The 21982-nt window shown below is 35.7% G+C and overlaps 1 protein-coding gene across 6 annotated transcripts in view; it reads left to right on the top strand.

Annotated features, from left to right (window-relative positions):
• Nucleotides 1-21982, top strand: part of PDE1A (phosphodiesterase 1A) — a 361532-nt gene that overhangs the window by 326408 nt on the left and 13142 nt on the right. For 5 of the 6 annotated variants that reach the window (XM_061185570.1, XM_061185593.1, XM_061185610.1 and 2 more), the window contains 2 exons: nt 1231-1351; nt 2327-2472. In XM_061185570.1, coding sequence (XP_061041553.1) covers nt 1231-1351; nt 2327-2472 — 267 coding nt within the window. Of the gene's footprint in view, nt 1-1230; nt 1352-2326; nt 2473-9548; nt 9895-21982 lie in introns of those variants that run through there. The other variant, XM_061185603.1, reaches the window with a different exon arrangement.

Genomic DNA, 21982 nt, shown 5'->3' with positions numbered 1-21982 from the left:
GGTTAAGGACCTCCTTGGGCAAGCTGAGAAGAATAGAAGTGTCTGAGGCTTATTGCTGTGATATAAATTGCTGCCATGTTAGTAGAGGTGACTCATTTGATAGTCTCTAGATCCCAGGCATTTAAAACCATAGACAAAACGTGAAAGAACACCCTGGTGGTCAATTAACATTGACTCAACTTGAAGTCATCAATTCAAACACAAAACTATTGAAATTTTTTGAATTAAAAATGCATCTTAATGTATGCTATGGTGAATACAATTACTTGAAATGTGAATTACTTTATCCAAGTTTCTGATGGATAGGATACTTTTTAAATATAGATATTTCCCAGGACACTATCATTTAAAAAGCATCCCCGCAGTGTTCTCTTATATTCAGATGGTAGGCTATTGCTCCCAGTTGTGTTTAAGGCAACAAGCACTTGATTTCCAGCACCACACCTCTCCTGGGACCTCGGGTGTTGAATGTACACAGAGCTTGTCTCCTCCTCCACCTAAACACAGGTAGTAAATGCTCCCTAAAGGACCGTGCCCCATTCTCTGTGTGTGTCATTTTCTAGTTTGATTTCAATGTTAAATTCTTTATTCAATCCTGTCATCTCAAAGTGGCGGGATTAATGCTGTTCTCTGTTCTGATTTAACAGAATACGCCCACACGCTGCGAACTTAAAGCTTTACATCCTGAGAATAATAAACAGCAATTTGAAATATTAACACACTGGCAGAAAGCTCTGACTGATACAGTGTGAGAAAAAAAAAAGTGGTTGCCTTCCTGTGGCTTGAGAAAAAAACTTCAATTATTTAGTTTCTTTGGAGCTTACATATTATTTCTTGTTAGTCAATAATAAAACTCAATGAACAAGTGAAGACCTTTCAGAAAGAAGAGTGATCCCTCTCATTAACAGAGGAAAATAGATTGACTCTGGTTAGATCTGAAATTATTGTTAACAATAAGATGAGGCTGAATATTAAGTAGGAAACCCAATACACTTGAGTTAGCAAGCTTAAATTGTATCACTTCCACTGCTTGAGAGATGATTTTGTAGAACAGTTAAACTCTCTCTAAAGACTGTGTTATTGGATTAAAAATAATTGCAAGTGGTAAGCTGAACCAATGTTGTAGTTGAAACTTGTTATCAGGAGCATCAGAATCTCTGCATTATTACTAATTTTAGAATTCAGGAAATTGTAACACGAATATATTTATTTATGTTTTTGCTTTTGTAGGTTTCATTGATTTCATAGTAGAGCCAACATTTTCTCTTCTGACAGACTCAACAGAGAAAATTATTATTCCTCTTATAGAGGAAGACTCAAAAACCAAAACTCCTTCCTATGGAGCAAGCAGGTTTGATGTTTTCTTTTTTGCATCTTTTCCCTTTTACTTATGATTATCTTTATTATTCCTTACATTAGGCAGGAAATTCTTAGAAGAATTATTAGGTAGTATTGCCACCTAATGGCTCTGCACTATATTGCATCTGCCTTTGAAATTAGGAACTTGATGTCCACTACAAAAAATATCAAAGTACTAAGGAGTATAACAGAATTGTATTCAATACTCAGGAGAATAAATATTATTTTAATTTTCATTGAAATGTATGAATTATGTCCTGGATATAGTAACATGTCTGGTAGTGGTGGGCAGTTGGGAGACGGGCATTGTGTTGGCTTGCTAACAAATCAATCACAGCCCACTTGTAGGTCTAGAAAGATGCCTACATCAAAGTTAGCCTTTTAGATGACATGAATACAGTGGATCTGTATAACATGTAACTTAAAATATTTCAATCTAGATTTTTTTCAATGATAAATGTGTTAAGGGATGTTATTTAAAACTTCCAGTTGCAGAAAAATTATACTAAATTCTTGCCCATCTGAACACATAGTTTTTCCAAATAACATACCAACATTTCCTAAATGTTGCCCTAATGAGGAAACTGAGGGAATATTCTACCTGAGAGAGATCCACGTTATCCTAGAGATTAAATGGTGACGGAAGGGCAGGGACCATTACCCCACTTTTAGCTCCAGAACGGTGATGCCGCTGTGCTGCTCACCAGTGGACTCACCACTAAGTCAGCTCATCTCAAGGTTCTACTGCTCTAATTAGGCCTCACCCACCCCCACCCCATAATACATGTGGGCCCTGGCTCAAAACTGGACCTGAGCAGCTGCCTTCCTGCTTCTGTAGCTGGTTTTGTAAAGTGTTTCAGGCTTTGCTTCCTCATCCCATATCCTGCCCTTGGTATTTCCTGTTTTCTTTGGTGGTTACTATTAGCTCAAGCACCTGTATGTTATCACATCTTGCTCATTCCTCTAGACGATCAAATATGAAAGGCACCGTGAATGATGGAACCTATTCCCCAGACTACTCCCTTGCAAGCGTGGACCTGAAGAGCTTCAAAAACAACCTGGTGGACATCATCCAGCAGAACAAAGAGAGGTGGAAAGAGTTAGCTGCTCAAGGTACAGTTGTTTATGAAGGCTTACTGCCATCTCTCTCTGTCCTAACTCCTCCTCTGAGATGTTGGATTTTTTCCCCCTAGATTTCTTCTTTTATAAAATATGCAAGCCCTTGGAGGTGTTTAGAATTTGGCTACCCTTTGACTACTCATAAGAAAATTGGTTTGTCTGTTAAATAAAAAGATATTCTGCTCTGTTTGTGCCATGTGGGCTGCAGAAGTATTGACATGGGTGGCAGTGAAGTGGATGTGAAGGATGGGACAATAAAAGAGCGACAAGACTTTATGTGGCACAGTAACGTCCTGTTCATTTCTAGAGGTGCTTTTGATCCTGTGTTTTAGGCTTTCCAAGTAGTTTTGTGTTGCATTAGGAATGCAACACTTAGTGTTAGAGATTTGAGTATATGTTTTTTTCAGTTTTGCTAAGTTACTTCTTTGGCTGACAGGTTCATGCATGAGTTGGGAGAATCATTTGTAATCGGCTACCAAAGAAAACAAATGGGAAGCTAGCTCTATTTCTGACATGTTTTTTATTCAGATTAATTAGTCTATTTGGTTTCCAAGGCATGTGAGTTAGTATCAGTCATTATCCTTCATGCAGGAAATTAGCTTTCAAATTCCACATCTGGCCCCTGTCTCCTTTCACGCTGCATCCCATAGCCCTGTTTCTCTCACGCTTTATACTCCCTGCACAGTGGCATTCTGGCAGGTTCTTATAATACCCCAGGGCCTTTGCAATGATTGTTTCTTCAGCCAGGAATTCTCCTCTTGGAGCTTTTTGCAAGGCTGATTCCTTCTTGGCTGGCTGATTCATTCCTTGGTTGGAGTGTTCCTCCCTCTGCAATCTGTATTTTATTTTTAATTTGAAAAACGCAGTACTTAATAACTTTTTAAATTCTCACATGGATCTTACTGTTATCATTCCCATTTTACAGATAAGGAAACTGAGGCAGAGGACAGTTATGTGACTGGCCTCAAATCCCACAACTAGTAAGTGAAGGAGCTGAAATTCATTCTTTCTCTGCAAATGCAGTGCCCTAAAATCCCATGCTAGGCCGCCCACCAAAGAGACCCTCCTTGACCACTAAAAGTAACGTCCTCTGTCCTGGTTTCCCCTATTCAAACCCAGTTTAGTCATTTCAAAGTGGTATCACTAGTCCATGATCAATGATGTTGATTTATTCCTTTCCTTATCCTCTGTCTTCCACATGGGAACGTACAATCCTCAAAAGCCGGGTCGTGGTCTACTGTGTTTCCCAGGGTGTCCTCAGCTTCTGGTACAGTGCTGGGCATATCACAGGCACTCAGTAAATATTTGTTTAATTAAATAGTTAGTTAATCCTGGATGGGGCTGCATTATTTCTCCACCTCTGCTGTTAGAAAACTTTTAAAAATACCAATCTAATGCCTTCATCTGAGTCTGTAACTCATGTTCTCCCAGCCACTTAAGTCTGATCTTAGTTGAAAGGAAATATTCCCAAACATTTGTGGCTCTATATAGCCATTACAAGGACAACTTCCTGGATGTATAACCTGTGTGATCACACAGTTCCTCCCCCACCCCCCACTCAGAATGGCCCTATGCATAATTAAATACTCTAGTATCATCATCTTGAAATTCTTAAAAAATTTGGAGCCAGGGGCCTTATTTTTATTTGGCACTGGGCCCTGCAATTATATAGCTATTCCTGGTCCTTACAAAGGGTCTTTGTAATGATACATTATTGTCACTCAATAAAAAACATCACACAATACAAGACCCAGATGACCATACTAAAACATTGTCAAACCCATCTAACTGGAGACTTCAAGTGACTACAATTTCCCCTCTATATGGACAAATTATACTCATGATATTGACCCTGAAGCACTATAAGATATAAATCGCTAGACCATAAGCTGTTTGAAAACAGGAACAATATCTATTGTATTGTCATTATTTCCTCAGAGCTGGCATGTCCCTGGCATACTACAGGTGCTGTAAAATTATTTACTGAATGTGGTTTTGAATGAAAGAATGAATGAATACTTAAACTTCACTTTGAATATATTCATTCAGAAAGGAAAATGAATGAATATATTAGATTTTCAGCAATGAAGGGAAGAGAGGAGGGAAACAAGATTTCTGAAACCCCTCCTATGTGCCAGGCATTTTAGACGTATTGTCCTATTTTCTCCTACAACCTTGTGAAGTAGAAAGTATTATCCCCATTTTATACGTTTGGAAACTGAGGATCACACAGCTTCTAAGCACTAGAGTCAGAACTGATTCTTTACCCCAAGGTTTTTCCCACTCCCTCCTATTTTACTGTCCCATATCTTTCAAGAAAGTTTGAAAAAATTGACTTGAAATATTTATCTTCAACGAATCCAAAGAATCCAATTGACCAAGATACACTCTCCTCTAAGAAAGTTTTAACTAAAAGGAACAACAGTGAACCCCAAATATCAACCCATCACCTGGAACCTATTTGTCATAAAAGAAAACACTGTGTCAGAATTGGATTAGGACTACAATTGCTCCCTTTCTAATAAACTTTCTGGCACTGTGCTCTATTGAATGTCGTGTTGCACACAGAGGTAAATTTTAGATTTGCATAAAGTTCTCAACTTACATTTCTGGAATTGAGTAATAATAACTCAGTCCTGCAGTTAGAAAATGTAGAACCAAGATTTGAGCACAGGAAGTCTGGCTTTAAGCAAATTAAAATTATAAAGTATTTTGATAATATAATTTCCAAGGGGTACTTGTGTAGAGTACACATAGTATGAATAAAGCAAATAATGTCCAATTTTCATTATTTATAAAATTGTACACTTGGTTTCTATTTCCAATGCAATGGTGATCTAGATAAACTTAAAGAAATATGGTAAAAACAACTAACAATGCTGGATGAAATATTGTTGAAAAGAAATTGACACCCTTAGGACCTGTCCAAATAAAGATAAAACAGAAATTCAGAGAAATAAGGAAACTTTGGAGCCAGAATCTCTCCTGAGGGCACCTGTTTACCTCTCTACTGGAGTCATGGGTTTGCAGACTGAATTTATTACCACATCGGGTTTATGCCAGAAGTGCAAATTTGGTCTTACATTTAAAAATTCTATTACTGCAATTCACCATATTAATGACAAAAGGTGAAAAATGCATCTCAAAAGATGCAGAAAGAGCATTCAAGAAAATTCATTATCCGTCCATTTTTTAAATTCAGAGGGATAGTCCTAATCTACTATTTTTCTTTCCCACTTTTCTTGCCTTCATTTTTACTGCTTAAGTTTTTGTTCTATCCCAATTTATTTCCTTTATGGTTTGAAACATTTGCACTCTATTCCTATTATTCTCATAATTAATTAGAAGATTTTAAATGTATAATCAATAGTAAATAACAAAGAGGTTAACCAATAGTTTTACCTTTCCACCAAATAACACAAAAACCTTAGAAAACTTTGTAACTGATATTTTTTAAAAGTTTTAGACATACAGACTTTATATTTAATAATTAACATTTAAAACATCTTCTTGAAATTCAAGAATATGAGACTGCTTTTTAACACTGTTTTGAAAAATCAAACTAGTGCAGGAAGACCCTCTCAAGGTTCTTCCTCAGCCAGTCAGAGATGTTCCTCAGATAATCAGTGGAGAGCTATCTCAGCCCTTCCAGGGCTCTTTGATTGCTAGGATTTTTCTGTTAAATCCTGCTGGTCTACCAGTTACCCTAAACTTGGACCACAATCTCAGGCTTGCAAAGCTGTGGGTTTTCCCCATTTATTCTAAACTAAATCCACCACTTTATGTTGGAGAAAACAGGGTTTTGTTTCCCTCTTGTCCCAACCCAAACTGAGTCTACCTCCTCTGGAAGCAAAGCTGGTTTCCACTCTTAAGCTGGGGTTGGTGGAGGAGGTTGGGAGTAGCTCCAGGCAAGAACGTCACAGGTTCCTCTTGTTCTTACCTGAATCTCCAGAAATTTTTCAAGAATAAATGCTTCTCAGAGTGTTGTGTTGCCTTGATTGATTTCCGGTGTGATGGAATAGTTGTTTTTGTTAACGTTTTCCAACTGTATACTTGTTTTCTGTGGAGAGAAAACCCTCGGCCTCTTTACATCACTCTAACAGGAAGTCCTCTCTCTCCACATCGGTTTTTGGGAGAATTAAATGAGTTGATTTATGTAATCTGCTTACAAGTACCTAAAATAGTAGCCACTACATGAGTTGGCTTTTATTATTGTAATTATTATTTACTGTGCTTCTGGGATACAGTAAAAAACTAAAGAGACAATAATACCTACCTTCATGAAAGAATGAGAGTTAGGAGCAGGATTGAAGTTTTAAATAAGGTGGCTAGGAAAGGCTTTACTGAGAAAGTGATAATGTAAATAAATACATGAAAGAGGTTAGAAAGACTTATGGGGAGGTCTGGCATAAGAGGTGGGGGAATAAGTTTTCAGAAAGAGGAAATGACTAGCACAATATCTGGGACGTGGAGCTTGGCTGACATGCAAGAAATAACAGGAGGCAAGTGAAACAGGGAAATTGGGCAAGTGGGAATAATGTAGGCAATGTGTTAGATGGGTAACATGATGTCACATCATTGGTTTGGGTCCAAGAGAGATAGGAAAACCTTATGTACGATTTTGAAGAAGAAAAATAAAAATGAAATGAACTGAAATTTTAAAGGGATTACTCTGGCTACAGAATGGAAAATATTATGTTTCGTTAGCAAAAATGGAAGAAAAAAAAAAAAAAGGAGACAAGGAAGAGGCTGTTGTTAATAACCCAGAACAAAGATGTGGGCTCAGATCAGGTGGTAGTGGTGGAGGGAGAGTGTCTAAATTCTGGATACATGATCCAAGTAAGCATGAGTAGGAAGGGATAGCAAAGAGAGATTGGATTCTGGACATATTTTGAAAGTAGAACTGATAGAATTTGTTAATAGATTAGAAGTGAGATATGAAATCTAGAGAAGAGTCAAGAACGATGCCAGAGTTTTCAGTTTTCTTACACATTAATTGTGTATGTGTAAATTTCTATAGTCATTTTGCAGAACACTGGCATTCTCTAGCAAAGCTGAAGATGCACGTGCCATATTTCCCAACAATCTCACTTCTATATTTTTACCTTAGAGAGACTTTTGCTCATGTGCATCAGAAGACATGAACAAAACATTCATTGCAGCATTGTTCATGAGTGCAAAAAACCTGCAAACAACGGTAAAATGAATTCATAAGCTGTGATTCATGTTATGAACCAGCATACAGCTATTAAGAAAAATAAACCTTCACTGTGAATATCAACAGGGATGAAAGACACAAATAATATTAAGCAAAATATGCAAGCTGCTGTAATATAGCAAGATACCATTTATAGAAAGTTTAAAAAAACTAAAAACTGAATAATAGGTTTTAGAATACACACATGATAAAACTAAAGAATGATAGGGGAAAATATTCAGAATGGTTCTAGGGAAAGGATGGAGAATTTATTTAGGAGTTAGTAATATTTTACTTCTTTGGTTGGGTTCTAGACATACATGTTCATTTGGTGATTATGGTTATACCTAACATATATGCTTTATATATGTAAATATAATCCATTTTTTATGAATAGAATATTTCATAATAAAAAATTTTTAAATGTGATCTGCTGTGAAAGCACATCAACTAGAATAGTCATCTATTTTAAAATCAGTGTGTATCAGATACTGCCATTGTAATTTCCCATTGCCATAACCTCTGGTCTTAAATATACTGAAGATGAAGTTTTCCTTATTGCATTGAGATGAAAATAAGCAGATTATATGATGCTTAATTAAACATCAAGGTTCTGAGCAGAATCCCAGATGTTTGGTCATCATCATGCCAGCTCTGAAACTATATTTCATAGTTGTCTCAAAAACATCCCACTAATCCTAGAGCAGTAGAAGGTATGGATGCTTAGGCCCCAAGGTATGTAGCTCCTAGGTCATCAATAAAACAAAACACTTTTTTAAAGAGTCATTTCATTCAGTCAGCCTCCTATTAAAGATCTGAGAACAATCTGTTTAAGAATGTTGTATGTAAATGCATTCCTTTTTGATACAGTGTGTTTTCAAAAAGTAAAGCCCATGAATGGCAAACACAAAAAGGAAAAAATTCTTTCCTCCAACCCAAACTGTTTTTGGTTAAATTTATCCATTTAGAGTGAGGAAAATGCCTTCATTATCTATTCAGCTTTCCTCAGCATCTTAAGTCTCTGCCCAGTCTCTGTTTTTCTGTACTACTTAAGAGCAAACAGGAGATTTTAAGAGGGTGTGTGACTGTCCTCTAGTGAGGCAGGTGGAGGGAAATGGTGAGGAAAGTCACTTTTCTATTTCTACCTATGGAGTCTCAGGCAAATCACATAACTTTTCTTACCCTCAGTACATGTTATTATTGGGAAAATCCTATTTGTCCTAATGAAGGAGCAGACATTCTCATAAATTCTGACCAATCTGCATTTATGCTCCAGAGTTTTGAATGTCTGTGATGCAGCTTTGAGAACAAGGCACCAAGGAAATGAGAAAAAATAAAAGAGTACATTTGCCTATACTGATGGCCAGTGGGTGAGAGATGCCCCCAATTAACAACCAAGGAAGTCCTATACAGGAAAGAAATGTATACATTTTAGAGTGCCATAGAAAAGTAACTCATTTTCACTGGTGGCCTGCCATCCTGCGTCATGAGCTACACCTGGGTCTGAAGCTGAGATGGAGTAGATTAGGTTTTGTTTAGAACAGTACCTGAATGGCAAACACAAATATCTGTTCTCCCTTGAAGCAGAAGAGTTGCTTTTGTAAGTCACCTGAGAGACTTGTTCCTCTTTAGACAGAAGAATTCCAAATTGACCCAGGTCCACCAAATCCACCTAGATTGGAACAAAAACCATAAATCAATCCCAGATCTGTTTTCTTTACCATCTTCTCAAAGAGAATGTGTACTTGAGAAAACTAGTTATGTCCCAGAATGAAATCTGGGTGGTCAGTCTGGAATGGAATGCACTATGTTTTTTACTGTACTGAGTAATTTTCTGATTTATTTGATATTGATTCAAACCCCAAAATACTAGGCTCAAAGATGATTAAGAAGTGAGAAAAGGAAGCAACGTGGGAACTGAGACGCTACCGGAGTTGCACTGCACAAATCACAGCTGTTTAGAACCAGAAGGAAACCTAGAGCTAGCTTAAGGCAAGCTTGACATTTTAGAATATGTATTAAAAATCTCAAACATAGCAGTGTTTTCTAGTTTCTTTTTGTGACTTACTTCCTACATAATTGCTCGAGAGTCATAGAATATGTTCAATATAATATTATTCATTTGAGCATTTTGAGACCTGCTTTTGGCTTAGTAGCTCATCTGTTCCACCAAAAAAGAAGGAAAAAAATAGAATTTTGATTAGAATTTCTTTGATATCAGTTTGGGGAGAATTGTCATCTTTATGGTATTGAGTCATCCTATTCATATATATCTTATCATTCCTATGTCTTCCTTCATGTTTCTCAGAAAGCTCATTTTTCTTTGATAATAATAACAATAGTAATGATGATGGAAAATATTTGTTAGTGATATTAGATGTTAGGCACCATACTAAGCATATAATATATTATGTAATCACTTAATATTTATAATTAACAAAACTATATTTTAAATTTCTGAATATATTTTGTTGGATTTTCCATCAGTATTTAATATTTTTTATTGATTTTGTGAATGAGTACTTCTTGCAGGTGTATAGAAATACAATTTGCCTTTGAATACTTATCTTTTGCAAATAATGACAGTTTTTTTCTTTCCCAAATGTATATCTTTTATAATTGTTTTTCTTGAGTCAACTGTACTAGCAAGTTTATCCAGAATGATCTGAAATGGAAGTGATAATGGCATTCAGCTTGTCTCTGAATTTAAAGGGAAGATGTTTAATGTTTCAGCATAAGTGTGATATTTCTTACTTTCTTTGATCTGTTCTTTATGAAGTTAATTACATTCCCATCAATATTAAGAAAATAAATTTAAAATAAAATGTTTAGTTTTAACAAATGTCTTTTCTGTAGCTTTTTAAAATAATTCACATGATTTTTCTTTTTAATTGGTTCATACAGTGAATTATATTAATAGATTTTCTAATGTTGAACTATCTTGTATTCCTTGGATAAACCCAACTTAATTGTTAGGTATTAACTTTGTAAAAGTGTATGTATTACTTTGGCTGGCATTATAAAATTTATATTTGTGGGTGAGATTAGCTGTTATTTTTCTTTCTCATACTGACCTTGTCTAGTTTTAGTATTGAGGTTATACTAGCCTCATAAAATGAGTTGGAGTTTTAAAATTCTTGAGCTTATGTGAAATTGGTAGAACTACCTTTAAAAACCATTAAGCCTAGTAGATTAGGTTTTATTTGTGGGATAATTTTTAGCTGCTGATTCAATTTCCTTAGTGTTTACATAGGATTTTTGAAGTTATTTAGTTTTTTAGGTTTTTCTTAATTGTGAAATATAGCATACTGAAAAGGAATACATAAAAACATATATTCACTATTTATAAGTAAATAACAAAGTATACATTCTTATAATAGACAATCATTATAGTGACCTACAAGCAGTAGTATGCTGGCAAAGTTTAACAACCAGCTCAAAAAAAGTATGTATATATACACACACATATATATGTATATATATGTACATATATATATACAGGTTTATTATTATTATACAGGTTTATTAATATAAAGAATGTGTAGCACATAATTTGTAAGTAATAATAAAATATACAATAGTCTATTATAAATTCTATACAGCTAATTGATTATCACAGAATGCTTTCACTGATTTTTGACAAACTCTTGTGTCCATTGTCGACTTATGGTTGCAGCAGACAAATGGGTGTCATTCAGACTGATATTTTCATTTCTATCAAGGAGTAAGATGAAAGTACAGATATATATGTCAGAACTTAGAATACATGGAAGGCATCAAAGATGCCTTGTTGTTCATCAAAGATGAACTTGTTCATCAAAGATGCAAATGATTTCTTGGTCATTTAATTGGATAATGGCATTTGAATACTGGAAGAAAATTCCCTCAATTTTTGTGCTATTTATAATGTAGCAGCTATAGACATGACACAGTTTTAAATTCAATCTCTATTTTTATCATTATCTCCACCATTTTAGACAGCAATAAAACAATAATTTGAACCCCGATTTGGAAGGTTCGATGATATCCATGGTGTGAATATTCCCACCATGGCCAGTTTCAAGCTATCCATATAATTTCTCTAAACATGGAGCTGGGAAAAGGTGCATGTTATATATTTGCATTATACAGATACGGTAGAAATAACCTCGCAACATAGATAATAGTAAAATGTATCAAAATAATTAGGCAATGATGAGTTCTGAGTATTTATCACCTTTGTTTTGAATACAGTTTATTTAATTGTAAGTTTATATAATTTTACTTTTAAGAAGTAGTTTTAACAAATAGTTTGTAAAATTTCTGAAATGTAACAATTGGGTCTTGGTGCAACATACTGCTGCCCATAAAGCTTTCTGTGATCCACCCTCACCTCCCTTATCTTGCTGAGTCAATTTGCATTTCTCTTCTCCTCACCCGCTTGCCTTACTCCAGACACACTGACCTCCACACTGTTCTTTTGTTTCCTGTCTTACAACATGTCAGATACCTTTCTGCTTTAAGAGCTTTGTACCAGCATCATTGTTAGAAACGCCCCTCCTCCAAATACAACATAACTGCCTCCCTCTCTGCTTTCAAGTCCAGTTTCAGCTGTCACCTTGTCAATGAATGACTCCTCCCCTGGAAAAAATTTTCAAATTCCACCCATGTTCCTCCCTTGCCCCCACCAACTATTTTCCCATAACACAACACTCTCTAGTCTATAAATAATTGCCTTATTAGCCTTAATTTTTATTGTCTCTCTTACCCCATTAAAAATAAGGTTCATGAGAACAAGGATGTTTGTTTTGATCACTGATGTATTCCAAGCTCCTAGAACAGTGACTGTCACGAATTCAAAATTCAAACAATTATATGTTGAAAAAAAAAATAGGAGAGACAGAGGGGGAGAGAGGGAGGGAGGGAGGGAGGGAGGAACAGAGGAAAGGAAGAAGGAACAAAAGAGAAAGGGAGGGAGGGAGGAAACCTACCATCTAGGCCAAGAAATAGAATATTGTGCCATGCCTTAGTAGTTCTATATGTCCTTCTGGAATCATTTCTTTCCTTCTCTTCCTTCCATGATCTAATCACTACCCTGAATTTTGTGATAATTATTCCTTTGTATAACCTTAAACAATATATAGCTTAGTTTTGCTTATTTTAAAACTTGGTGAAAATGGAATCATGTCATATATATTCATTTATGTTTAGCTTTCCACTCAATGCCATGTTTTTTGAGAATTATCCATGATGACCCAAATAGCTGTTGTCTATTTCAGCAGAGATTTTTTTCTTGGATCCTGACAGAAAACATGAGACAGAAGAAAATGTATCCAAATACTGTGTAGATTTTTTAAAACTATTAAGTATTTAAGTTTTTCAAATAGTATATAAGTATACTATTTCTTAGGCCACAAATCAGGTGCACAGATAATGTAACTTCCATTATTTTTCTGTGACCAAACATAGTTTCCAGCTGAAGTCCCCTTTGTTACATGTTTGTAGAAAGCATAAGCTTATCAGTCAAATGTTTTAATTGAATCAGAGTAAGCCTGGTCAATTTAGGATACTGGGGAGGAAAAATTAGGATTTTTTAACCTCCTTTTCCTTCTTCTTTAGATAACATCAAAGTCCCCAGGGACTAATGAGGTGTTATGGATTTGGGATAAGTACCAGTCCTTGTTTGACTTCTGGACACTCTCCCTCTCATCTTCCCAGACCTATACCCTCCCATCTGCTTCTGGCTATTATCAGCTCCTGCTTCTGACACAGGACCCCTTGTTTCTACCATTATAGGCTGTCAAAACTTTGCTCTCCCCAGCCTGCTTACTCTCTCTCATTCTTCTTTCCTCTTGATGCTTCTCAGGGCCTGAGAACAGGCTGCTCTTCCTTACATATGACTGAAAACTGCAAGATTCTCCCAGGCTCTTTACCCTGACCTTCCATATAGCCACCTCTACTCTAGTCCTTGTACCTGAGAGCACCTACCTTGCTGCCACTTTTCAGAATTCCAGATATGGGAATTCTGAGGAGACAAGGTCTCCTCTACTCCTAGATCCCTGAATTTATCTCTAAAATCTTTCATACTTTCCCACTTAGAAATAACCCAAAATGTGACAGGTCTGGCTAAACCCAGGGTCCTGTCTCAGAGGCTGTAAGTTTCTAGCTCTCTTGTATCTTCCAACTCTCTTCTCTCTCTCCCATCTTCCTCTGGTTCCATAGGAATGGAAAAAATTGCCACTGGAACAATGAGTCAGACCTTTGCCACCTCCATTCTGAAGGCTACCCTTATCCTTCTTGCTACTCTTGGTAAAAACCTCAGTCCATATCCAGGAAATGAGAAACCTAGATATCTTCTGGAGGTATGAGTGGGGAAGTATAGAACTTGACTAAGTATTTTCCAAGAAACTTTATCCCATTGATGGATGTGGCTTATGAATCTGAAGACTAAGAGTGTATGCATTGTTTCTGGGTACTTCACTAATAATATCTATGTCTACTTGTCTGAATGGGCATGGACCATGGTGACCAGTGGGAACAAAACCAGATAAGGTAACAGTTCACAGCATCAGCTCAACAAGACAAACAGCTTTTGCAGTTGTTTCAGAAGAGAAATTAAAAATAAAGTGTGATTGTTAAATTGACTTTATTTAAAACAATATTACTCAATTAACATTTATCAAGTGTTTTTCACTACTTTGCAAGAAAAAAAAAGATTGGAAGTTCATTTTTCTTTTAATTTGAATGATTTAAAACTAACTGAATCATGTAATACAAATTGAAATAACTTTAAGTTCTTTGAGGTTTTTCAGCGTGGTTAATATTTTTAAAAATGTTTCAGAGGGAAACTGACATTTTTGATCATAGAGAAATCTGTTTTAAAAACAAAAAATAAAAAAAAAAACGAGACAACCTTCTCTGTTTTCTACCAAGGTCCAGGACAATCTTAAGACATGTTTAGGAACTTGAATTCAGTTAAACTATTTTTTTCCGAGAAAATACTTACAGGATCCTAAAGGCCTCTTTTAAAAATTGAGTGCTATAACAAACAGCCAATTTATTCTCATTTTCACTCAATGTTTAACTTAGGGAACTTCAGGGACAAATGCAAGAAACTGTTGTCACACACACACACACACACACACACACACACACACACACACTGACTCCCACAGATTGTCCTGTCCGTTTTGAAAGTTCCACTATTTAAATCGGGCTGATTCTTCCTTTCGGTTTCAACACGGTGTGAGAGAGTTACCACTGGAGCCATCAGGAGTAATCCCATCTGAATGCCACCCTCCTCTTCCTCCTTTGCTTCTCTGGGGGAAACCTGGATCTGTGTCCTTGGGCGTCATCAGGAAACAAGGCTGAGGGGCTTCAGACTCTATTCCCAAAACCTTTAGGACACTTAGAGAGGCTTCCTCAGTAAATCATCTTTAGAGCTGATAGATGATAAACTGCACGGGAAGAATAAATTTTTAGCCCAAGCATCACACCCAAACCAGTTACGCAGCAGTACTTTCACTCCCACAGACCTGTATCACTCTGCACTCTGATCTCCTAGAGCTTTGCTACACTTTTTTTGCTTTATTTGGCAGCAATCCCTATTAGTCCCTAATAGTGCACCTCACTCTTATGTCTGTTGCTTAGAGAAAATAAAAATAGATTTTTTGAAAAGAACAAAAACATGCCATGTTACTTTGTATTGAATTACTTTAAAAGGTTATGTTTATAAATATTTATTCACAAAATATTTCAGTTACTCCTTTCCGTTATCTTTTAATAAAACATAATGCATTTATTTATTTATTTATTTTTATTTTTTTGGCTCTGTTGGCTCTTTTGTTGCTGCAGCAAGCAGGGGCCACTCTTCGTTGCCATGAGCAGGCTTCTCATTGCGTGGCTTCTCCCGTTGCGGAGCACAGGCTCCAGGCATGCGGGCTTCAGTAGTCCTGGCGCATGGGCTCAGTAGTTGTGGCTCACAGGCTCTAGAGCACAGGCTCAATAGTTGTGGCGCACAGGCCCAGCTGCTCCGTGGCATGTGGGATCTTCCCGCACAGGGATCGAACCCATGTCCCCTGCACTGGCAGGTGGACTCTTAACCACTGTGCCACCAGGGAAGTCCCCAAACATAATGCATTTTATGTTACAACTCCTAAACTCCCAGGACTGTGAATCTTAAGCATATTTTTGAGAAAATATTTGCATACTTTTATATTTCAGAAGAGACAAGTAATCAAACAGAGAAACAAAGCCTTTCAGAGATAAAAACTAGAGCTCACTCATTTTCTAATTATGGTTCAAAAATGTAATTTAACAGTTTAAATGAGATCTTGATACTAATTTTTAAATCATATTTTAAATTATTTACTAATAAATATATAAATAATAAATATATAATAGAATATATAATTTAATTTACTAATTAAATTATATATTCTATTATATATTTATTGTATTGTTCCTATTTCTAATTTAATCTCTTCAGCTAGCAATCTACATTATATTATTAGTGCAGTAGAGCGGAAATATGCATTTGATGGAATGGAACATTTGGAAGATCAGAATTATAAAGTTCTAAGAGGTGGCATCCACTGAAGTCGCTTAACCCTAGAAGAGCTTAAGTGACAGTTCACACAATGAGTATGTGCTTGTGTGTTATTCATTCATTCACTCGCTCATTTATTGTAAAGGTATTACTCAATAGTTTTCAACCCTGTCAGCATATTAGCATCATCGGGACTACTTTATTTTTTAAAAGTTCTGCATGGCTTATCTCCAGTTCACAGAAGTAGGTCAAAAATAGAACACTTCTGTGCGTTTAAATGAATGCAGAGGACATGAAAGGGAGAGCAGGAAACTTGATCAGCTCATGGTCAAGAGAAGCCAAGTACAGATTAGGGTCTGAGCCAGCTTCACCCTGGCAAGCTGTATTCAGAAAACAGAAGTACGTACCTTGATGATGCTGTCCCTTAAAATATCTGTCTTGGGTCACATGTCCCTACCCTGGAACATTTGCCTTCTCCTGGAAAAGTCAGTAGACTTTCTCTCTACCTTTATCCTTGTTCTTTCCTCCTCATGGAATGCACTTTTTGCACCCCCTCCTGCACTTTGCTTACTAAAATCCTACCTATCTTCCAAAACTTCATTAAAATGCCTTCTCCAAGAAGCCTATCACTTACATAATAAGCATAGCCATCTTATTTGTACTGCAGTTGGAATACTTATGTTCTGCCTTGCAAGTCCCAGAATGGGAAGAGAAAAATGTATTCAAAAGGGGTGTACCAAAATCAGTGTTGGTATAGGAGTGGGATTGGGGGAGATTTAGAATATGATTCCAATTACACATGCCTTAAGATTCTGACATTTCCCTTTGGAGATGTGCACCCTCCTCCACCCGATGAGAACCACTGCATATGATGAGATATTACAATCAGAATGTGTTACACGTGCTAAAACTACAGAGTCTGACAAAATATTGAGAACTATTAATGAGGTCATTCCAAAAATATTTACAGAGGCCTACTGTGTGCAAAACAAATGCCTGTAGATTTTTTTGAGAGCTGAACTCATGGGATGTTCAGCTTTAGATCTTTGATGGTTCCTGCTCATGGCTGGGTAAGAGCTCTGTCAGTGTTGAGTAGGGGAGAGTTGACTTGATTCTAGGGAAGTCTCATTTTAATGGTGAATTCATATAAATGAAATGGTATTACCCACTATATTGTACCATATTTTTCTCTGTTAGCTAAAAGATCTAAAATAAATCTACAGATAAATGGCAAAAGAGAAAACTAAATGTGGGGGACATTCCCCCAAAGCTCCTCGCTTTCTTCAATGCCTGCACTTGCTACATTTTCAGGCATCCAAAACCTGGTCCCTAGCTCTAATTCTACTTTGCAATAAACTGCAATAAATAAGTACAAGAGCTCACAGGAGTTTTGTCGCCTCTGAAAACTCTGGGGTAAGGAGTGTGACAGTGGATATTTGGGGAGTGGAGAAGCTGGTGATGGGGAAGCGAGTTGTGGACAGGATGCTGCACTGTTGAGCAGAGATGATGGGGGCAGAGGAAGACTGAAGAGTTGGGGCATGAGGTAGGTAACAGCTCTTTGAGACAGTTCTCCCTTTCAGGTGCTACTCTCCTCCAGCAAGTGTAACCAGACTTTGTACCCAGAATTTGACTGAGTCCTTCACATAGCTCACACTCAGCTAGGTTCAAGACTTTGTCAGTTTCCCCCAATAATAAACTCAGTTCCAAGTACATTGGAAGATTTATTGTCTTAACATTATGCTTCAGAGCAAAATTTAAATCATCATTTGTCACCACTCACCTCTGTTCTCGCTCCAAAACCTCTAATCTTTCATTTCTCTTGACTTAAGATCTCTCCTCTCTTTCCTCTCTCTGCCTCTAAAATCCCCTCAGTTGCACAGAGCAATTTAGTTCTGGCCTCCAATTTAATCCATTCAACAAAACAAAAGCCTAACAATTGGCTTAAAATGATATCTACAGTTCTTCAAGCATGCTTTGGAGTCTCTGGAATGATCATGGTTTGGTTATTATTTTCACCTTCATTAAAATTCTTATAAAAATTTTAATTTTCTACTACCATCAGGATATTTTTTAAAAACTTCATCACTGAACCTACAACCTACCTTTGTAATAAGAAAATCATCATATGAGTTACTGATAAGATAGATGCTTTCTTATTTTTAACATAATTTATTTGAAATTATTGAATATATAATAATATTATAGTCAAACAGATTTATTTAAAATCATTTATCGATAGAAAACCTTATAGATTTTCTCAAAAGGAAACAAAAGTTTTCTAAAAATAGGTCTTGTATCATTGCTTCAAAAATTAAAAAACAGAACTGGAAGTCTTTCCCACCAGAAGTAAAGGAAACGTTTAAAATTGATGAAAAGCATTAAAATTTTAAAAGATCAAATTTACATTATAATTAGCATAACATTTTAATGGATTGTGGTAGGTTCACTAATTAAATCTTATATGTTGTTATTTGTATTTGAACTATCTTAAAATGCAATATTGTGTATTACGTATAATAAGTGATTTTTGTAATTATGTTGGTGTTAATGCTAAACAGAATGCAAATTCATATTCCACTAAGTACATATTTATTTGCCAGGCAATGTGCTGGGTTCTGTCACAGTCATTATCTTATTTAATTAGCCAAACAACTTTATGATGTAGGTATTATCACCATTTACCACTGTGAAAACTGAGGTCTAGGGGAGGTAAGTAAGCCACCCAAATCAAAGGTTTGCACATGTGCTACAAATGAATCTTTCTCATTTCTTTTCACAGTTTCATGTAATACACTGAAAATAGCAACATGCTAGGAGCAAACCCATAAAGAGGAAAAAATTTCTTTGAAACCTTACTCAAGACTAGCATAATTGCTTCATCAAACCTTCTGTCTAATCCCAACATAACTGATCCTATGAGCTTTCAAATATTCAAGTTATATCTTATAGACATTATTCTTTTAAAATGTTGAAAAATTATGAATTTGGGAGTGAAATTTTACAGCATTTATTGATTTGCCCAATGGTCATTTATACAAACATTTATTGTAGCAAATCTACAAGTGAAGAATTGTAGTCTGATAAAACTGAGGCTCAATGAAGCTAAATTATTGGTCCAAATTCACACAATCAGTCTTTGAAAAGGCTGGGATTTGTGCCTAGTTTGTGTAAATTCAAAGCCAGTAACCTTCTGGATAGTTTCTAGATCATCTTCTAGAAGTTATTTGTGACTGGTTGGTTTATTTACATTTTCCAAACTATCCCAGAGCAGAAGTCTTGCTGGAACTGTTTGTTGATGAACTTGTAACAATTGCAGAACTTAGGGGCATTTTAAATGATATTTCTCCAGTGTGTGTGAATTCCTCACCTATATTTGCATGGGCAATAAAGCTTGGGAAGAATGTGAAGAGGCAGGCTTGCTTTCCCTAGTGATTATTGGTTGGCTCAGTGATGATGAAGAAATGTTTTCCCCGAGGGTGGGAGGACTACAACAAGCAGAAATCTGGGCTGGTAAGAAGATGAGTGGAAGGAAGATGTGGTCCTTACTCAACTTGGAAGTGAAGGTGGTCTCTGAAGCTGATTTATCTTGGGGCAACTTTGAGATTTTATTCATAGTTGGAGGTAGTCAGGATATAAGAAGTTATTTCCAGAAGATTCTACTGCTCCTCTCCATCCATCTGATTTTGGTGATCATTTTGCAGTGTATACACATATTGAATTATTATGTTACACACCCGAAACTAATATATAAACTAATATATATGTAAATTATACCTCACTTAAAAAAATACATCCTATTAGATTCTGAGAGTGTTTACTTTAGTTGAAATCAACTAGAATTGAGCTCCCTGGGAATCCAGGCTTTTTAGGCAACAATTCAAAGGCAGAAAAAAATAAGTTGAATTAGAAAAAAAAGGAATCATCTCAGGATCACCACTGATGAATAAAAAAATTCACAAAAGTTTTCAGGAACAAAATAAAATATATTAAAAATTAAGAAAAATGTATCAATTATATTTATCTTGATAATTTTACCACAATAATTCCTACAAACATGGCTGATTATAAATGCTGATTACAATTTAGTTTTTCACAACTTTTTTTTATAGCCTATTCTCTAGATTGTTAAAATAAGTACCTTTTTTTTCAGAAGCAAAAACCAGCTCACAGAAATGTTAAGTTTTCCTGTTCAGTAAACATCTTTAAGTAAAACCTCATGCATGGTAACAGCTCTAATTTGACCAAAAGACCTGGAGATTTCAGTCTACTTGCTGGAAATCTATGGGACCCTGTGAGAGAAAGGGGATCCATTTCTGCAGATTGTTTAATTGGTGTCGCAAACCACATAAGTAACAGCTACAAATTCCTTGGTTGACCTGGCTCAGCTGCTATGACAACATCAGCATCTTTATGTTTTCAGATATCTGTTTAAGTGGCATTTTGTAGCATATCTCTTTACTAACATGGTGAGTGTCAATAAATTTTCTTTGAGCAGCTAATCCCTAATTTTGTCATTTCTGCAATAAAGTTTATCCATACATTTTCACTTTGGATGTCTCCTTTCCAAAACACCAAAAAGGTAATGTGACTTTCATAAACTTAATTTATCTTTTATATTAATTCTAGCATTTGTCTTGCTGAGCAAATGCTTTAATAATTTTCTGCCATTAAAAAATGATTTATAAAAGTTTTAAGGGACAGATATCTTTGAAAAAAATGTCTATATTTTAGTACGTGTGAACAACAGGGGAAAAATGGCTTAATATATTGTTTTTTGTGAGATTTGAGAATGACTTGTCCAATGTATAATTCAGTTTAAGGTTAGCCAAGGTATTTTCCTCCTGAAAAGTTTATTTTTTTGAGAATTACTCTTTTACCCCTTCTTTACTGTGATCCCCTAATAGTTGACCTAATGGTTATGGTACTAGACTAGTAGAAACACCCCAATAACTAATTAGCTGAGACTGGCCGGTGTCTAATATTGAATGTATTTTCACAAAGAAGTTTATTTATTCTTACTCTCTGGCTCTGCCTTCAGGGAAAAAAAAAAAAAAAAGGCTATCATTTACCAATCAGATGTAATTTCAAAGATAAGGCAGATAATTATACTGAGGAAAGACAAAAAAACATAACAGGTATTAAATTACACCTAAGAAGGCTGCGTAGTATAGAGTATAAACCCTGGAAATGGACTATCTTATTTGATCCTGTTCCCATCACTTATTTGCTATGTAATCAAACAAGTTATTTAATCTGTTTCAGTTTGCTGATTTCTAAAGTGAGGATCATAAAAATAGCTGCTGTGAGAATTAAATGAGTAAATACATGTCAAGTTTTTAGAATTTAGTGTTTTCTACTATAATTCTTATTATTCTCCTGTGCTCACATATATGTCTCCAAACTATATGGAGATCTTATAGAAGGCTTCCTTAAAGAAATATACTGTGGAAAAACACTACCTGCTCATAAAAATTTTGATATGAGTTTATGCTTAACTCATGAGAAAATATGCAGTGGATCAATTCCATCAATCAACTGAGTGAATTGCTGTACGGTAAGTTGATCGTAACTCTTCTATCAACTTTCATTCTTAGCTTAATCCATCAAGATAGCCTATAGAGTATATCTCCCAAATATCTCTCAGATCCATACAGTTTTCTGCATGAGTGAATGAAGGAATGGAATTGGCTTATTCTGGATAGCTGGTAGAGTTACCCAATTTATAGAGCTGAAATAAACCACCTTTATCTAAATACTTTCTGTTGAGGACTCTGCCACTT

Source organism: Eubalaena glacialis, chromosome 1 (genome assembly GCF_028564815.1).
Source record: "Eubalaena glacialis isolate mEubGla1 chromosome 1, mEubGla1.1.hap2.+ XY, whole genome shotgun sequence".
In the NCBI taxonomy this organism is placed as follows: Eukaryota; Metazoa; Chordata; class Mammalia; order Artiodactyla; family Balaenidae; genus Eubalaena; species Eubalaena glacialis.
Note: the sequence above shows the minus strand (reverse complement) of the source record. Positions and strands in the feature narration are given on the sequence as shown.